Genomic DNA, 19,765 nt, shown 5'->3' with positions numbered 1-19,765 from the left:
TCAGAAGAGTACAATTAGTATATATTTTAAAGACAGGAAAGCCCAGGGGGGAGTTGAGGGGGAGAGATTCTGACCATGATGGACACCACGGTTCTCAACCTGTGGATCCCGACCCCTTTGGGGATCAAACGACCCTTTCCAGGGATCTCCCGATTCATCACAGTAGCAAAGATACAGTCATGAAGTGTTAATGAAAATAATTTTATGTTTGGGGCGGGGGTCACCACAACAGGAGGAACTGTCTTAAAGGGTCGCGGCGTGAGGAAGGCTGAGAGCCACTGGGTCAGAGGCTGAGGACGTGTTTCTGCACCTTCCCCTCCCGTCCCCACTGCTCCAGGCCAGTCCAGGGCATCATAGTTCTGCTTGTCTCTTCCCATCTCTTCCAAGCAGTGCTTTGGTAAAGGCCGGCTTTCTCTCCATCCCTCCCGCTGGTTGAGAAATCCTATTATCTGGAAGAATGATGGTGGACACCCAGTCTGTCTGCAGCTAAGCTCGGGGCTCTCCCTCGTCCCTCCTGCACCCCTGGTCTATCTGCAGGGCAGACGAGTCTCTCTCGTAAAGCCTTAAGCACCTATAAATCTGAGTGGATTCTCTGCCGGTGACAGCGGTCTCTTTCCCACCATGTTTGACATGATCTAACGGGTTTACAGTTGTTTGTGTGCTTCTCCGAAGCAAATGAAAGCGCTTAGTTAGGGGACTCGAGAAATGGCTTTGTTTGTTCCCGACCCCACGGCAAAGCGGGGGTGGGGGGTGGGGAGGGATCATCTTCACATTATCTACCTATTCTTCAGCCGCCTGCTCCGGGGCTGGAAGCCAAAGGCATTGGAGCCAGAGCCTCGCCCTGTGTCCTGGCCACCCGGCCTGGGTTCAGACTCCTCGCCGGCACCGGTGTTCCGTTTGCCAGGAACACGGGGCTAATTGGGAACCGAAGGGCTGCCTGCAGGGTGAGGGAGAGGGGACCAGAGAGGGAGGGTCTCACCAAGGTACAGGAGTGACAAATATTTGCTTGTAGCAAAACAAGAGGAACAACAAGAGAGGCGCCTAATGAGAGCTTTGGGGCATCTTGTGCTGTGCCCCCAGGGGCTGGCCGTGTGGGTTGGCATGATTAGTTGCCCGGCTGCTTGGCTCAGGACCAAGCCCTCTCTTCAATATCAAGTTTCATAAGCCTGGAACAATAACAAGTCATTATCAATCCTCTGGTGGATGGTGGTGGGTGGGTGGTGGCGGCAGCAGCGGTGGCGGCTCCTCTTCGATAAACCCAGCCTTTTCAGCCCAGGTACATGTCCCCATTGTCCGAGGAGACGGCCGTGTCTGGGAGCGCGCTGCATTGTTCCCTTGCTCTTAGGCGAAAGTCTCCACGCCAGGCCGGTGCTCAGATGCCTGCCTGCGAGCCCAGGGTGGAATGATGCATCGTGAATAAGAACCGCTGTCAACATGCGTTGGTTTCAAACATTAGAGCATATGGTGTGTGATTATCTGTATTGTCGAGTGCAATAAAGTGAATTTGGATATAATAAAGAATGTAATATTTCAGAAATTTGGTGATAAACTAAGGAGGGGATGACAGCTGAGGTTCCTTAAGGCCCCAGACGCACATTAATCGAAGGCCCTAGTCCCCGAAGCTGAGCTGCAGAATGGCCACTGCCTCGCCGTGTGCGTGTGTGTGTGTGTGTGTGTGTGTGTCTGCGTGCGTGCATGCACTGCCCTGGGAGTCAGGCACACCCCATCCTCGGCTGCCGCCTCTGGACCACCCCAAGAGGACCTGGCGGTAGCTCCCAGTGGACATGCAGGCTGGTCTTGCTGTCCTGAGCGGGGTCTGCTGCCACCTCTGATGAGGGCAACACTGCGCCAGGGGTCCAGCCAGACCCTCCCGAGGATGCTTCTCCCTGGGGAGGCACCTCTCAGCCAGTCTCTGGCTCCCTGCCCCTGTGCTTTGTTCAGAACATGAGACCGCTGTGCAGCTTCCCCTCGTCCTACCAAACGCACGGCTTCCCGCGCACTGCCCTTTGGACCGCGCCCCCGGACGCAGGGAAGAGAGCATCTGTACCCATGCCAGGGATGAACGCACGGCTGACGGGCTGAGGAACTGGGGCTGTGGTTCTGTACACAACCCCAACTAGGAGAACATGTCTGAAGCCCTCAGCACCTCAGGACCCCCTAGACGTTGGGAAGTCGAAGGGTCCCGTCTATCCAGAGGCACCTCAGAAGAAAGGCCTGGAGATCTCCTGAAAACTCGGCCACTGAGAGCCCTGTGAAGCAGAGTCCCTACTCTGACACACATGAGCTTCACCATGAGTCAGAACCAGCCCCCTGGGAGCTGGTTTTCAGGCCCTTGGTGGAATATTCCAGAACATAGGATGCTGTCAGGTGACTCCCCTTTCTGTTCCCTCTAGTCCCTGGCAGACGCTCGGCTGCATGCATTGTTTGTGAGTTTTAATTTGTCCTTAGCTCTGGCTTTTCTATCCTGGCTTCTGCGAGGTGGACCCATCTGTGGTCACTCTTAAGAGTTTGCTTTGCCCTCTTCCCTTACGGCCCGCCCCTTCAAAGGTTTATTGCCTGCGGAGCCTAAACGTAGGGGCACGCACTGCTTGCCTGCTTACACATTGCTCACCTTGGGCCTTGCCTTGAGTCTAGCTTCTCATGCCAGGACCGGCCTCGGCCCCCAGCCTCGTGGAATCTCAGGTGTCCCCACCACCCTGATCTGGCACTTCCCTCACCCCTGGCTGCTGTGGTTCTTCCCGCCCTGGCTTCCGGCTCTGGTCTTGCTTGCTGCCCAGCCAAGCAAAGCAATTCATTATGACGCATGAAGAATCGGGAGTGCCACCGTTGGGCCAAGCCAAAGCAATTTGGATGACTGGGAAAAGAGAAGAGATTGAGTCCATTTCATGCCTGGATTCCTCTGTAATTCCCAGGATGGGGAGGGAAGAGGTGTGCAGAAAGCTCCCTGGCCTAGGGAGCGCAGGGCCCGGTTCCCTTTTGAGATGGAAGCATTGTAAAGCCAAATTCACTTCCAAATTGCTTGGCTCTGACACCAGGCGGCAGACCCCACTGGACCTCACGTTTACCAATGGCCAAAGCACCCTCAGCTCTCAGCCAGCGGCCCTCGTATTCCTGGCAGTGCTGGGTACAGAATCCTCGGACGACAAGAAACACACGTCGGTGCCGCAACGATCACAGGGGCGGCTTGCACCGTCTCATCCAAGCCTCGTGTCAACCCTGTGAGGTCAGCGTCGTCATGGCTGCTTTCGAGGTGGAGAAACGGAGCTCGGAGGTCAACGGCTTGCCCTCCGTCACACGCCCAGGACGCAGCAGAAGCAGCATTGAAACCACAGCTTCACATTTAGGCTTCGTCCACCGCTGCCACTTCAGCCGTCTTACTAGTGGCCCTTACTGAACGGGATGCGTTGTTTTTTCCTCTTTCTCCCCTTTGAAGGCAGGCTGCCCGAATGACCTGTGGCCCCAGAAGGATAGACCGGGGAAAACCCACCGTCTAGTTACTGTCTCTTGGGCGTCTCCCCTGCCTGCTTGTGTGGACCGCCACCCCCCAGCCGCTGCGGAAAAGCTGGCGGAAGTGAACTGAAAGCTCCTAATGATCTGTGAATGTATTAATCCTACTTCCCGTTAATTAACAATATGATAAAACCGGCATTTCCTAAGTCGTTGCTTAACACATGTTTTAGCAATTATGTACTTAGTGGTTTGGATTCAGAATGCTAATAGAATAAAATGTTAATGAAGATACGATGCTATGAAAAATGCATGGGAAGAGTTCAGGCACGGCTGTGGTGACCATGTAGGAGGAAGGGGTCTCCACTTTCAAGCTTGACCCTCCACCCGGCCTTCTCACAGCGCTTTGAAGCGGAGACCATGAAAGTGACAAAGCTAGACCCCCTCCTTGGGTGTGGGGAGTGGGGACTATCCCAACTGACAGTCACTAAGATAGTCGTTTGCCAGCTAGGTACCTACTGCGCGCTACAACCACAAACGACAAGGAAGAGCAGATTCCTTCTCACTTGGTGCCTCCTCCCTGACTTCAGCAAACCCTCCTGGGGAGGGTCTTCAAACCGAAATGCATGGCGCGTGCTCTCCAGAGCAGGAGCCCTCTCATTGTGCAGAGAGAGAGGGAGGGAGGGAAGGAGAGAGAGAGAGAGAGAGAGAGAGAGAGAGAGAGAGAGAGAGAGAGAGAGAGAGAGAGAGAGAGAGAGAGAGAGAGAGAGAGAGAGAGAGAGAGAGAGAGAGAGAGAGAGAGAGAATGTTTTGCTTCGGGGTGAAACTTTGCAGGGCAAATCAGGTTTCCATTCAGTAATTCCCGTGCATGGTCATCCATGACATTGCTGCAATTTCCGTAATGGAGCAGCACTGCGTCCCACTTCCTCCTTGTGTTTGCCATTTCCTTGGCTCCTCTTTGATCCCTCCCCGCCTTCTGAGCTTCATCCTGGACAAAGGCAGCCCTTTGATCCCATATGGTCAGTTGTCCCAGAGAGCCACACCTCCCTGGTGTTAGACTTATCTCGGGGGCCTGTCTGCTGTTGGCTGCAGGATGCACCCCAGGGGTGGCTTCCAGAGCCCAAGGGCCTTAGTCTTGGGGATCCCACCAGTCTCTATCAAAACCGGGAAACACCGTCTTCTTAAAAGTATTCTTCTTTTTGTTGCAGATTTTCCTCTCATCCCCTCAGGACCTCTCATGTTGACCCTTTTAGAGTGGGGTGTGGACACAGGCACTATCTAGTTCTTATGGTCTCGGGGTAGTGGAGGCTGGGGGCTGGGGGGCTCATTGGTCCTCGGGACGAATGGTTCACACAGGTCTTTGGTTTTCTTCACTCATCTTTGTTCTGGCCCAGGCGCGACCAACAGCTGTGTCTTAGTGTCTGATGGTAGAGTATGTAGGGACCACTCTGTAGGTGAAGGGCCAGCCAAAGAGAGAAGCCCTCATGAGACGACTTCACCGTGGCAACAACGGCCGGCTCAAACAGAGCAAAGACGATGGGGCAGTGCTCCATTCTCTGCTACATCAGGTCTCCGTGAGGCACTGCACAAAAACCAACAGCAGCAGCCCCACTGTGTGCAGATATTACACATACTCTAAAAGCCCCGGTAATGGCAACACAACAGGGCGAGACACCATTCAAACAAGCAACATTTGGAATTTTACTTATTAAGGTAAAGAAATCGTTTTAGTGAGCGCAATGGGATTGAACGTGTTTAGACGTGGACTCACCCCTGGAGGTCCCACTCTGCGGGGCAGGGTCTCGGGAGGGTTTATTGTGACACCTGGCATCACTGAAAGAAAGAACAAGCCCTCTCAGCGATACACAGCTCCCAGTGGAAGCAGGGCCTTCGCTGTACTGACTAAATCACGGTCCTCATTTTTCAATCCCATCCTCCAATTATGCAAAGGATTCTGTTGAAATTCAGCTTGTAAATTTCCATCTTCCCTGATGTCAATCAGTTTTTCATGCAAACTAATCAAGTGTTGCATTTTTATATTTTGAACAAATGGGTTCAAAATCTCTGAGATGTTCATTTGAAGGTTTTTCCAAACAAGTTTTACAGTTCTTGTTCCGGCTTTTAAAAGTATGCAGAAACAAGAGCTTTTTGTGGATGACCCAGTTACATGCTTTGAGCAGCAAAATCTCATACAACAGAAATGTTTTCCAATCATCAGTTTTCCAGTGCTTTTCTTTACGGCACAAGTTTCTACTGAAAAATAGTTTCTTCTTCGCTCACTTGACGGCTGGTGACCCCATCTGATCAGGTGGGGAGTGGCTAGGTGAACAGAGGGCTGCCATACTCTCTTGCTGTGTCAGGTGCATGTAACGTTTGTCAATGCCTCTAGTCGGGGAGGCCCTGGGTGGCACCAACTGTGAGGTGCCAGGCTCCTGACTGAGGTTGGTGATTCCAGTCCCACCCAGGGGTGCTTCAGAAAAAAATGTCTGGCCGTCTTGGCTCCCAGTAGCTCGCGGCCTCATAACCCCATGCATTCCAGTTCTGCTCTGAAGCGCATGGCCTCTTATGAGTTGGACTCCCTTCAGAAGCAGCTGGCTTGGATTTCTCATCCAAATGCCTTTGTAGTTGCCCGTTTTATGAGGGCTGGCTTCCTGGGAATTAGATCCCATCATCTCCACACGCATGTAAGGGCCTCCCATTAAAGGACTCGGTGGGGGGTGCCACGCTGGCCACGTCCATGTCACCACACTATGCCATCTGCCACCAGCCACTCTCTGGCGTGGGGACACGTGAGGCACTAGGAGCCATGTGTTTAAATATTACTAGAGCTTAAGCTTTTTCTAAGTGAAAAAATTTTAAAAATGGAACCTTATGCTTTTTCCAGGGATCCCTGGTAGCATCGTGGTTCTGCAGTGGACTGCTTAACCTGAAGGTCAGCAGTTCAAGACCAGCAGAGAGAGATGAGACTTTCTACTCCTGTAAAGGGAGACAGTCTCAACAACCCACAGGGGCAGTTCTACCCTGCCCTGTAAGGTCGCTAGGAGTCAGAATCGTGTGGTTTCTACTGTTCCCGGTGTTTCAGACCCCTAACTGTATACCTGAATCACCTGAGAGATTTTCAACCATACAGACACTGGGTTACTCGCCCACACCTAACTCAGAATTCAGAGGACGGGGCCTGGGCATCTGCATTTTGAAGGCCCGCAGCCGACCCTGCTGAGCATCCAGGTTAAAAGGCACTGATCCAGTACGTTGGCGGGTGTGTCTTCGTTTGGCCAGAAACCCATGGGCTCTTGTCAAAACACACATTCCGAGCTGGTGGGTCTGGCGCGGAGCCCGAGCCTCTGCGTTTCCAGCGGGTCCCCCAGGCGATGCTGACGCATGGGCCTCTCTGAAGAGTGAGCCCGCCCCTTCCCCCTCTCCCCTCTGCACCCTCTGCCTGCACCCGGCACCCAGCAGCCTTCAACCACCGGCCAGGCTGCCTGGGCGGCTTGCTCTCAGCTAGCTCGATCTGGCCCCCAGATGTGAGGCACTTTACAGCCAGGAATTGGTGAAACAGGCCAGACCCCGCCCCCTGATGAATGAGCTTGTGTCTTCTGCAAACCGCACCCCCGCAGAGGGACCAAAACAGGCAGCTGCTGGCCCATAAACTGCAGGACAGGAGCCGACCGCCTGGGCGCTGGAGATGCTGCCGGCAGCAAAGACGCCTCTGGAGGGCCAGCCCCAAGCCGTTGGTGGGCTCGGCGGGCACCCAGCCAGGACCCTGTCAGTTGGGCCTCCTCTGAAACCATATCTCATCATAAAAGTCGCATGTAATTTGTGGTCATGCTGAAACCAGCTTCTGAGTAGTGGTTTTCTTTGCCGGGGGAGGAGTTGGGAGCTGACTCTGAGGCCCTGTTTTCCCCAGAACGTGATAGCTGGCTGGTGGAACCATCTTGCGAGGGGAGGCTGCTGGAAGACTGGAGCCTTTCAGGGGGTCCCCGCCTTCAACCGGGGGTGCAAGTCTGCTGCCTGCTCCTGGCTTTCTTGTTGCCTTTTACTTCCCTGCCGGCTCCTCTGTGCCCTCTGCAGATAGGCACGCTTTGAAGGAGCGAGGTCCTCGCATGCGTTTCCCCCAGCAGCCTCTGGAGGGCGCTGTCCAGGCCTGGGCGAGGGCACCCGGGAGCAGCCACACAGCTAGCCTGCTGGAGAGCTGCTCTGTGCAGAACTCTCGGTCAGGGCCTGGCACTCCAATTTTGCACTCAGGATCAGTGAGTCGTTTTTCTTACCCACAGGGGCGCACAGAAACCAAGCCCAAGGCCATGGAGCGCGTCCTGCCCCTCAGCAACACCATGCAGGGTTGCATCGCTTGGTGGAAGCCAGTAACCTAGGCTTCCTTCCTCCCAGGAGCTAGTGGGGTTGAACCCTGACCTCATTGCTCGCAATCCAGCGCGCCCCCCACAGCACACACAGTAGGGCATTTTAAAGGCGGCGTTGTTGGTAAAATACTGCTGAGGCCTCTCTCCGTAACGGTGAGGCTTGGGGCAGAGGGCAAAGGAAGGCTGATTTCAGATGCAGACTGGGATGAGGAGAAGCCCGAAGAGGTCCGATGTGATCCGCCGGAGAGGGTAGGGACCCCTATGGATATGACTTGGGTTTTAATTGGGCCTTCTGGCTGGGACATAAATCGAAGCCATTGCTTTAGAGTCAATTCTCATTCTCTCTCTCTCTCTCTCTCTCTCTCTCTCTCTCTCTCTCTCTCTCTCTCTCTCTCTTTCTCTCTCTCTCTGACACACACACACACACACACGCCCCTTCTGACCCTTGGGCTCAGACGCACACAGTCCCTGCCACAGCCAGGATGGGAGCCCAACCCCACCTGGCCCTTTCCCAGCTCATCTTAGCTGGGCTCGAAGGTCCGGGTGATCTCCCTTATACCTCCCAAGCTGCTCGCTGCTGAGGGAAGGTGATTTAAAATCTATAATAATCCTTTCAGACCCCACTCTTTGTGGGAGCGACTAGGGGTACCAGCCCAGATATCCCTGAGGGGTTCCCCTCCCCTTGGAGCCCTACAACCCTGGGGTTCAGATCCAAGAAGGGCAGTCTCCGGGGTGGTGGCTGCTGCTCCGGGGTGGTGGCTGCCGAGGAGCCCAGAGCTTGGCCGAGCAGACATGGAGGCGGTGCGTCCTCATGCCCTTGCTCCGGCTGCGTGCCCGACCTCAGCCTCCTCCGCCCCCACTGGGCGTGCGCCGCAGCCCTGGCACCTTCCTCCGGGGTCCTGATCCGAGCCAGTTGTCTAGCGATTTAATTTGGTGAATTTACCACTGCGCCCCAGAGTTTATATTGGCACTTAACAGCAGTAATATGTGTCTCTCTCGCCAAGAGCCAACTATTTTCCTGACCAAGATGGAACACCAGGCACACACACAAAAATAGGTTTGTGAACTAATCTGCGGCCCTGACAAGTGTCATTCACAGAATCACTACGGCAGAGCACACTCGGAATTAAATGAGGTCGGGGTTTTCTGGCCTGCCTCACAGGTGCTTTCAGCCTCGCGGTTAACAAGAGTCTGGATGAGATGCTGCGCCGACAGCCGCGGGCGGCCGGGCGCCTTCACACGTGGCCGCCAGCCGCATTCACAGCAGACACTGCTCTCCGAGATGGGAGACTGTGTGCGTGCGGACCGGGGAGGGGGGGCTGCCTCCCCCCTCTGCTCCCTTCTCCCCTTTCTTTTGTTCACCCACTCTCCCTGTTTCTCTTACTCTGTCTTCTCTCTCCCTGGGAGGGTTTATCCAACCCCCCTCCCCCTCATTTTAGATCGTAAGGCTTTCTCCATACTCATGCAAGTCATGGGTCCAGGAGGGCCCCCACCTGTAAATATATATATTATTTCCCACTGCCTGAATGCCTGCTTGGAATTTTAAAGTAGAACTTAATTGCATTCTCTTAAGATTGGGTTGTGGGGAACGATACCGCGGGAGCCTGGTGTCAAAGTGGGTTGTGTTGGACTGCTAACCCAAGGTCAGCGGTTTGAATCACCTGCTCCTCCGTGGGAGGAAGATGAGGCTATCGGCTGCCGTGAAGACAACAGCTGCCGTTTGGTTCCTCCATGGATTTGGGAGTGGAGCAAGATCTGTGTGAATGAGTTTGTGTGTGTGAATGAGTTTCAGATCCCTTGTGTGTGAATGAGTTTCAGATCCCTGGGAGACCAGCGCTATAGGAGTGATCTCCCTGGGCCTGAGTATCCTTGAAAGGGACATCTGAAACGCCTTAAAAACAGCCTGCATCCTTCCTCCCTGGATGAAGGCTGCCAGGAAATCCTCCTTCCTGTGCAAAGTCCTAGACTTCCGGTCTCCGCTCAGAAGGTCTTTTGACAACACCAAGCTAACATAGCCATTGACCCCGCCCTGACCCCTGACTACCATCTGTGTATCTGAGTGGACATAGGCTCCATAGGGTTTTCATGGCTGTGACCTTTGGGAAGCAAGACCACCAAGCCTTTCTTCCCACGCGCCTCAAGATAGGTTCGAACTTTTCAGATAGTGGTCTCTCAATTAACCTTGTGTTGTGGGGTTCGCAACGCCAACCGTTGAGCTGATGCATGGCGTCTCCAGGTGTTGCAGAGGAGAACTGATCCGTAGGGGGGGGGGGGGTTAATGTTCTAGCCCTGGTGGCCTTGTGGTTAAGCATTAGGCTGCAAGCCACCAGGTCGGCGGTTCAAATATATCCCCTGTACTGGGAGAAAGCTGAGTGACAGTCTTGGGAACCCACAGGGCCAGTTCCACCCTGCCGTGTAGGGTGCTCGTGAGTCAGAATTGGCATTATGGCACTGAGTCTCTTTAACCGGCTGGAGTATCCAGTCTTCCCATTGGCCACGGAGTGCTTACCCCTCTGCGCCAGGCAGGCGCATGTGTGAGTCAGGAGCCTGGTGGCCACAGGAGGAAATGACTTGTCACCGAAGCGGTCGGCTTCTGACTTTGAGCAAGTTTATCTTCCCATTCCAAGGTCGACGCTGGCCAGAGCCACCCTCAGGCTGAGGAAGGCAGAAACGCATCTTTGCAGTTGAGAAATTGCTTCCCCTCTGGCAAATGCTGCCAACGGAGCTTCATATTAATTTAGGGAATTCAGTCTTGTGCAGTTACTGAGCGCTAGATTGGAAATGCTATCGTGCCATTTCTGCTATCTGATTCCCCACACACCTGAGATCGCTCCCTGCTCCGCACCCCGCTCCCTCCATCCCCACATGAGGCTGGAGAGGCGCAGGTGTGAGCTGGCTCCTTTTCCCCTCCTGATTAAGCGGTGTGTGGGAATAAAGAGGCCCGTGTCGATTCACACCGATCTGTGCCCAGGCTGTGTGAGAGCCACTTGTAATTCCCCACAGCCCCGGCTCGCTCTGCAAGGCAGAAAGAAATATGACCAGGCAAGTTGAGAAAATAAATTAAACAAAGTGTCAACTTTTCTTGTTTCTCTCCTCATTACTAAGACATGGAGTGGGGCTCGTTTATCAAGCAGGGGGAGAAATTAATTGACACGGCTTCAATATCATGATGTCTGGCATGTCTGGTCACATTCCTTCATTTTTGGGAAAGGCGTTTTATTATGGTTTATAGCAGCCAGCTGCCAAAGTGCTGGTGTAAACGAGGAAGCAGGTGCAGAGGGGTCCCTGGGCAGAGGGGCCGAGATGCCACCCTGGAGGGGACATGGCAGGCACCCCCCTCCCCCCGGCCAAGAAAAACAAGACAGTTCCTGGGTTCAGAGGTAGAAAGGGGGAGGCGGAGGGGGGCGACGCTAAGAGCGTAGGTCTGGGACCCCTTATACCTGTGCCCTGTGTCTAGGGGGCTTGTTTGTGGGTGCCGGGGGGTGGGGGGGAGGGTGGCTGGCCTTGGCTCTGCGCCCTGGCTGGAAGTCTTTGTTCTGTCCAGGCTGAGTGCTGGGTTCAGCCTGGGTCAGCATTCCCGCCTGTGCTCTTTGTTCTTAATAAAGGGGAAGCAGGGTGCTCCATGGATCCGTCCTTCCAGGTGGCTGACTCAGTGCACAGCCAGGTTGGCTGGCAGTAGGCTGTATCACCAGGCTTGGTGACCCAGTCCAGAGCCTGAACATATTTGGAGAAGTCATCCTAGGTTACTCTGGTCTGGGGAAGAATCTCTTTGTGGTACTTTCTTCTCCCCCCCCCTCCCCCGAATTTGCTGTGTGGTGGTGGTGGTGGAGACTGCACACAGCAAAGCAAGCGCTCATCCAGAAGCCTCTCTATGTGCTGTGCATGGACACGGATTATTTTCTTCCAGGGTCTCTCCTCGCTCTCTGTCTCTGTCTGTCTCTCCCACTCTTTCTTAGTTGTTCTTGCCCAAGGACTGTAAACTCAAGCCCCCCCCCTCTTTAGGCTCCTCTCCCATCATTGGCACAATGTCGTCAACGAGCCCACACAGAGAGATCTGGAAGGAGGACGGTGCTCACGGGCTCCGTGCTGTGCTGCCTGGAAAAGCCGCCTCTGCCAGGGACCACTGCCAACCCTCATCTCCCCATAGCTGACTGGTGCTTAAGGAACGGGGTACATACGGCTGCAGGGAGGAGGCAGTGGGTGGAAAGAGACAGTCACACCCACCCCACGTGCCCCCTTGCCGTCTCCAGCTGGGCTCTTAAGACAAAGCGCTCCTGCCACTCTGTCGACATTCTTCCGGGAGAGGTGGCAGGACATGGAATGGCCTGCCATGGTGGGAAGGGTGGGGCTATGGTGGAAGACCTCAGTTCTTCATCTGTCACGTGGGAACAACCATTCTTACTCCCTGAGGGATGCCCAGTGAGGCCCGAGTTAGAGAATGGGTGCTCAGGGGGAAGTGTGGGTAAACCGATGCTTCTGCTAGGAGAGTGTGGGCTGGTGGACATTAACTGCTTCAACGTATTGGAAAGCAAAGATGTTACTTTGAGGATGAACTCGCACTGACCCAAGCCCTGGTGGTGTGGTGGTTGTGCGTTGGGCTGTGATCCCCAGGGTCGGCAGTTTGAAGCCACCAGCAGCTCTGAGGGAGCAAGGCTGGGCCTTGTCCTCTGGTAAGCAATTACAGTCTCCGAGACCCACAGCATACGCGTCAGCACTGACTCGATGGACACTGAATTAGGAAGGACCCAAGAAGGATCGATACGAAGGACCACGGACTACCAGAAGAACACGCAGATCTGTCTTGGGAAAAGTACAGCCAGATGCTCCCTAGAAGCAAGGATGGCGAGACTTCGTCTCACTTGCTTTGGACGTGTGACCAGGAGAGGTCAGTCCCTGGGACAGGACAGCATGCTGGGTAAAGGAGGGCAGCAGGCGAAGAAGAGCCGTGACCAGGTGGACAGACAGAGAACAGTGGGCTCAGACACAGGAACGATTGTGTGGACGGTGCGGGCCTGGCAGCGTTGCTCTGCGTTGGAACAACTGGACAGCCCCTACAGTACCACCTCCTTGACCATGCAAGTCCGTGAGTGGACCCGTAGCCTCCCATCCCTGGCCACCTTCCTGAAGTCCTCGGGACCATTGGAAAAGCTCGCGTACAACTGAAGTGTCAAAGAAGCAGTCTGCTAACCATGGAGTTTGCCAGGACTGCCGAGCCAGGACTGCGCCTCAGTCCATTGCCCGACACCCAGTGTCTGAAAAGGCTTGCTTTCCCCAGTGTTGGGGAACGGTGCAGTGAGTACCCCAAAGTGGCATGGGTCATCGGAAACTTGCCGTATCTTGGAGGCTCGAGGGAAAGCCCTTCCAGGCTGATGGAGCCAACGTGGTCATCGAAACCAAAGAACCAAACACCGTTGGGTAGAAGCGAACTCACAGGAACCCGTGCATATCGCTGTAGCACAGTGCTTCCCTCGTGCCTGGATCTTTGGGAGGTGGAGCTCCAGGATTTTCTTCCTGGCACCGCTGCAAAGCTCCACCCTCCACCTTTCTCTCTGCAGCCAAGAGCATGCATCATCTGCTCAGACCAGGTCGCCTGAAGCAGTCATCCAGAAATGTTCTGAATTGGGGTTGGGGGTGGTCCAAGGTGAGAGGTCAGTAACAGAGCACAGCTAACCATGGTCAAGCACACACACGACCACCAGATCCATCCTGGAACTCGCTGTGCCAAGGAAGGCCCTGTTGACCGGCTCCAGAGGAGCAGGGGGGCCCGTGGTAGAAGCTGTGACCCTGGTCCGCCCCCTGCTCGGCCTTGGGTGGACAGGCCACTGCCTTGGACTGAGCAGTCGAGCCAAGAAAGAGTAGCCAGGCGAAAGAGGAAGGAGCCAGAAGTGAGTAGGATGTGACCTGGGGAAGCCGCAAAGTGCCCTCCGCGTGCAAATCTAAGGGATTTGGATTTCTGGGGTAGTCTCCTCCAGAGGCCGCTTCCCCAACCGTGGGTGATTAGCCAGAGAGGGGGGCGGTGTGAGTTATAAATACACTTGCATACACGTACCTTAAATTCCTCCTGGGAAACCCAGAATAAATCTAACCACCGGTTTTTTTGCTTCCCTCCGCCGTTCATGAAGCACGCTAACTCAGAGTTCACCATTGCTTTCCACCGGGGCTGCATCAGGCACCAGGCGCTGGCCGGGAGTGCGCACTGACCTGGATGATACGAGGAAAGGGCGTGTGTTTGTGAGCTCAGACGTAGGCTGTCCCCCTCGTCCCCTCCCGGACCCAAAACAAATTTCCCAGAGAGTTAACTGTCAGATGCTGCTTTCGGTGCCGGCCATGTTGATTTTCAAGTTGTTTGCTTTGTCCAGACGTCTCTTGTGCCGTGCGTTTTACAGCCTCGAGCTTCCTTCAGGAGGACCTGAGAGAGTTCCATTTTTGAAAGCACCTGGTCAGTGCCGTCCTCCCCCCCCAGTGTCTCCATGGTAAAACCCACTTCTGTTTGGGCTTGAGCTCCCTGGCGCATCCCCAGGGGGCTTCACAGACTCCCCTGCCCCTCACCAAGTGTGGGGAGGCCGGGGGCTTCTCTGAGAGGCCAGACAGGGATCGGTGTGCTCCTGACAGCTCCGTGGGGGACAAGTCTGCTGTCCCCCAGACGGGCTCCTGGCTTCCTCCCCATCCCGAGTTTCAGCGCCCAAGGGGGATTCTCTGAGGGTCACGGAGAGCAGCTAAGCCACAGGAACAATCCACAGGGTCTCTGTGGACCCTGGAATGGAAGACTCCGCCCTGGCTCCCCCGTCTGCCTGCCCGCCCACTGCTTCGTCCTGTTACTGCGGTCCAACGTGAGGAGCTGTCAGGGCACATGGGTGCCTCCCAGGAGCCAGGCAGCCATTGCTGAGGAGATGAGGGCCTTGCTCCAGAGCTGACAGGGAGCGGAGGGGGCTCCTCGAGCCCACGCTCTGGAGTCAGGCTTTTAGCATGGCCACACCATGCATTAGGCACTGGGCTGCTATAACCACAAGGTCAGTGGTTCAAACCCGCCTGCCACTCCCCCGGAGAAAGTCGAGGCTGTCTGCTCCCATAAAGCCCTCTATGGGGTTGCTATGAGTCGAATCCACTCGATGGCAGTGGGTTTTAATTTCTAAGGAGCCCGAGTGGCACAACAGTTAAGTGTGGAGCTTCTAATCAAAAGATGACTAGGTCAAACCCAGGTAGCAGCGCCGAGGGAGAAAGCCCGGACATCCTTCCTGTTAGAGAAGGCAGCTCTGCTGTGAGCCACAGATGGGCTCGCTGCACCAGACAGTGAAGTCCAGATGACACAGAATTTGTCGTCTCTTTCTCCCTCTTTTAAGTGCGCCGTTCAGCGGCAGGAGTCACATTCACCGCGTTGTCCAAACCTTTCTCGTCCCCAACAAACCGAGAACTCGGGTATCCCTCACGCACCGACTCTCCAAGGCCCCAGCCGCCCGCCCCTGGCCCCATGGCTCCGCTGTCTGTCTCTGCATTTGCTTCTTCTGATGGTTGATGGCCGGGGTCCGGCACGTCTGTGCGTCTGGCACATTTCACTCGGCAAGGCTGGTCCGTGGGGTCGCATGCGCCAGAATTCCATGTATCTTGTTGACTGGATCGTATCATAGGCTGCAGCAACACCACATTTTGAGTATCCGCCCGTCGGATGGAGCCTTGTGAACGATGCCACTGAGATCCTCATGCGCCTGTGTCTCCTGTGTCTCCAGAGTTCCGTGTCTGTGGGGTCTGTACCAGGGAAAGAGTTTAACTGGTCCGCGCAGTCTTCCGGGGAGACTCGTGTGGTCGAAGGTGCGGCATATTGTTCAGAGACCATGTGGCCTGATAAGGCTTTCCTCACTCACTTCCCCACTTGGCACCCCCAGATTTCTGACCTGTCATTTATTTGGGGGATGTTTACCACAGAGTCCCCGAATTCATTGTCAATATAATAACACACCTGTGAGACAGAAAATGATTATACGGGACGGACTGATAACACTTACTGATAATTAAGTGTTTCGTTGCTTCTCGCGCTCTCCCCAAATGGAATAAATAAATATTTGAGACATAATCAAGTTTGTTTTTTCTCAACTCTGGCCAAACAGACAGGGCTGCTGAAACGATACAGATCTTTAGAAGACCGCAAATGAGTCTTGACATCCCCGAAATTGCTATGCGTCCCGAGTCCAGGGCTTGAAATCCAGGGCCGTCTCCGTTCATGAGGACAATCATCTGGGCAATGCTGGAGTCCCGAGCCCCAGGGGCTTTGGGGAGGACCGGCAGGGCGACTAGACTAGCAGGCTCAGGACGGAGAGGAAGCAGCCCGGCCCGCGCCCAGCTGCTCTGGGATGCCTGACTCCCAGCTCAGGCTCCCTTTGCATTTCTTTCCAGGGTGGGGAACTGGGGCAGTTGAGTTCCCGGGTGCTGGACACAGAGTCCACACACTCGCACGGAGGAGGGAGAGGGAGCTGGGTTTCAGCCGAAAGGCATCTTCAGTGGCGAGGACGTGACTTCTTAGCACCCAGGGTAACTTGACTTGCTCTGTGCCTGGACCCAATCCATGCGCCAGCCTCAGGGTGTCTGTAAAACAGCCCGGCCCCTGCTCGGAGCAGCCCCACCGACCGTCACTCTTTGCTGCATTCGGTGATCAGGGTGGGTTAGGCTCTTCTTCCCCGGCCTCAAAGCCACATGGTTGGCCCCGGCAGCCTGCCTGGGGGGAGGGTCACACGTGATCTACCCGCATGCATGTGGCCAAACCTGATAGCAGTGAGGTTCCTCTTTAACCCAGCTGCCCTGCACTGTCTAGGGATTTGCATGTTACCTGGGTTCATATCCAGGCCAGAGAGAGGACCATTAGCGACAAGTGAGGCCCAGCGTAGTAATCCCCAGGCTAGAAGACGGGGGGCAGGGCGGCGGTGTCTGTATGGGGGAGGCCAGCACCCCCCGGGGGCATGTACAGGGAGTATGCGCAGCACCAAGGCACCCTCTGCAGAGCTGTCAATGTCAGGTGAAGGATGGAGCCCTGCACACCTGGGGTCTCGGTTTGGCCCTGGGCCCTGTCATGCAGAAGGCCCACCAGCCTGCTAATGGTCTGGGCTGGGCTGGCCACGAGTCAGAGCAGATCTTTGCCCCGTACAGTTTTCAATGGCTGACTTGGGGAAGAAGATCTCCACACCTGTCTTCCCAGCTGTCTCTGGGTGGACTCAAACCGCTGACCTTTGAGTTGGCCCCTGAGCACACGGAGCACAGGTTTCACCCAGGGACGCCTGCCCCTGTGTTGCTGGCAATCGCGGGAGCCTCTTCTTTTATTTGACTCCTCCGGACCCTGGAGGTACTCGGTCTCTCAGCTTCCTGGTCCCCGAGGTTCCTTAGATAGGGGGGGGTGAGAGTTGGAGGTGGGAGGACCAGGGCACCGAGAGAATCCTCTCCCCACCTTGGGCTGCAGGGATCCGACATGGAATCCAGAGGCAGCAGCTTGCTTCTCAGGGTTACGCAGGACAGAAAACACTAGTGAGTGAGTGTTGCCAGTTTTCCTGTGTGATGTGCCCAGGCAGAGAAGAGCCTTGGCAATCCCAGCGTGTACTGTGACCCTTGTAGGTGCAAGGCCCGAGGCTCCGAAAGGGGAAGGGATGTCAGAGACAGTGGCAGTACTTGAAGCCAGGCCCCCCACTTCCCCGTCATCAGCGTGTCTGCAACCCCTGCTTGTGTTCCTCGTGTGGTTGGCACTCGAGGGGTGGCTGCGACCCATGTGCAAGGGGGTGGGGGAGGGCCCCGTGGTACCAAGCAGGGCTTCTTGGGTGGTATCACAGATGAGGCAGCCTGCTGGAAGCCCTGTCTGGGGTGGGAGAGAGAAAGGGGGTAGGAAGGTGGGGAGAGGAGCTCAGGATGCCAAGCAGCGGTTGTCTGCCAAAATTCTTCAGTAGCCTCGTCTAGCAAAGCCGGCCTCCAGCCGAGCAAGTACAGTGGATAGCTGACGGGCGGACAGCAGGCATCAAACAGCCTTAAACTGGCAAAAATCCGCAGCACGTTTGAAGTGGTGGTAGAGAAAGGATGCCCGTGCGGAACAGAGACCTGCACCGTTTAATGGTTTCTTGCAGGCCCCAGGATGTCCTGATGAGGTATTAGAGGAAGTAATTCAGGAAGAAAGGGACAAATAACTGGCTCCGTCGGAGGGGGGCTGGGAGGGGGGGGGCTGGCCGGGCCAGCATGTACAACGGGCTGCTGCCCACAGTCGCCGCACAGCCCCCAGGAGCCCGCCTCCACCCAGGGCACCCTGGGGCTCTGACCCTGGAAGGAGCAGAGGAGGAGAGCTCTAGTTTGCTTTGGGGCACATGTGCGCCTCCTGGGCCCTCCAAGGATGGAGGCTGACCTGCTGTTGCCTCCTGTCCAGAGGGTGCTGGGTACAGAGGCGGGGTCCTGCCTAGGCTTTCCCAGGGGCCTGTGTGGGTGGCCAGCACCACGTGAGTGGGCCAGACCTGGACTCAGCTCTCTTCTCTCTGTCTGTCCCCCTTTACCCTCTAGGTTTTGGCTTCGTCACTTTTGAGAATGAAGACGTGGTGGAGAAAGTCTGTGAGATTCATTTCCATGAAATCAATAATAAGATGGTAAGTCGGTGGTACACACACACACACACACACACTTACTTTTGCCTTCTAGGCTGCCGGCTCCGTTGCCATCCTTACGCGAAGGTGGTCAGGGTTGGGCCTAGGGCCGAGACTCAAAGAGGACAGGCCCTGAGCGGGCAGGGGTTGGCAGACTTTCTTTCAAGCCACAACAGACCCAGAACGAGTGGAACTGTTTTCTGATACGCAACCTGTGGCCAGTGGGGTTTGAACTTTGTGTCACGTTCCTGTGTCACCGAATGCTTTTGTCTCCGCCACGTAGACAGGCGAAGGCCACGCAGCCTTCGCCGCGGGACAAACGCAGGTGGTGGGCAGGGTGCGGGTTTGTCTGGAGGTCTGCAGGTATGCATCTGCTTTAGACAGGGAGGAGGCGTTCCACTCCCATAAGGAGTTTCAGAACCACCCTCAGGAAGAGTTCTGTCTGATGGCATCGGGTCACTGCGAGTCCGGATCAGCCCGATGGCAGTGTTTTCAGACAGGAAGCTAGCCACACGAAATTCTCTGCACCACTCTGCTGGATGGTGAGCAATCCCCCCGCTCCCCGCCGCCCTCCCCTTAGAGTAAAGGAAAGTGCTGTCTGCTCTCATGAGCAGCCGTTTCCTGCCCATCCTCTGGCTCATTCAAGTTCTTTCCCAGCCTCCCTCGGCCGCCGTCGAAGGGTGGTGGATGATGGAGGCTGCCGAGGGGACCCTACTGGCCTAGAGGTCACAAGTTAGGCAAAACCGTCAGCAGCTCCTGGGGAGACAAACAAGGCTTTCTACTCCCCTAAAGAGTTACCGCCTCGGGCGGTTCCACTCTGACCTTCAGGGTCTGTCTCTCAGGAGTGGGCATGGACTAACTGGCAGTGAGTGTTGGGGGCAGGGAGGGGGGGGGATGTTTGGCCTGAAAAATGACCACCATAGGGCGCCACGACACGTGCCGAACCTGGGCACCTTGACCTCCTCTGGTGAAGTCCAGGTGACGATCCACTTACCTTGTCCGTTCCAGAAAAATGGAAGCTCACACATTCTGGTTGGCCACCAGAGCCTCCGGCCCCAGGAGAAGAGCGAGGGGGCAGGATTCATGTTTCAGTCGCAGCCCTAGCTGGAAGTGTCTTCCTTTAGTCAATGCACCCCCACTTCTGAAACAGGGCCTTCAGATAGATATGCATTGTGTACGGGGCTGATGTGTGTCCCCGACTTCACATTCAGTAACAGCTTTTAGCAGGGATAAGATCAGAGCAAGGTGCTGAGCGTGTGGTGCTACGGGGCCTGATTCAAGACTTGACTCGCTAATATTTTCCCCGGGGCTCTAAAATCATACTGTTGGTTGGGATTGTTTCTGGCCACTGTGTGCATCTGA

The 19,765-nt window shown here is 55.5% G+C and overlaps 1 protein-coding gene across 3 annotated transcripts in view; it reads left to right on the top strand.

Annotated features, from left to right (window-relative positions):
* MSI2 (musashi RNA binding protein 2) overlaps positions 1-19,765 on the top strand; it is a 424,558-nt gene that overhangs the window by 334,984 nt on the left and 69,809 nt on the right. For all 3 annotated transcript variants that reach the window (XM_075561554.1, XM_075561553.1, XM_075561555.1), the window contains exon 8: positions 18,324-18,406. In XM_075561554.1, the coding sequence (XP_075417669.1) occupies positions 18,324-18,406 (83 nt within the window). The remainder of the gene's footprint in view (positions 1-18,323; positions 18,407-19,765) is intronic.

The sequence above is a fragment of the Tenrec ecaudatus genome, chromosome 10, assembly GCF_050624435.1.
Source record: "Tenrec ecaudatus isolate mTenEca1 chromosome 10, mTenEca1.hap1, whole genome shotgun sequence".
Classification (NCBI taxonomy): domain Eukaryota; kingdom Metazoa; phylum Chordata; class Mammalia; order Afrosoricida; family Tenrecidae; genus Tenrec; species Tenrec ecaudatus.
Note: the sequence above shows the minus strand (reverse complement) of the source record. Positions and strands in the feature narration are given on the sequence as shown.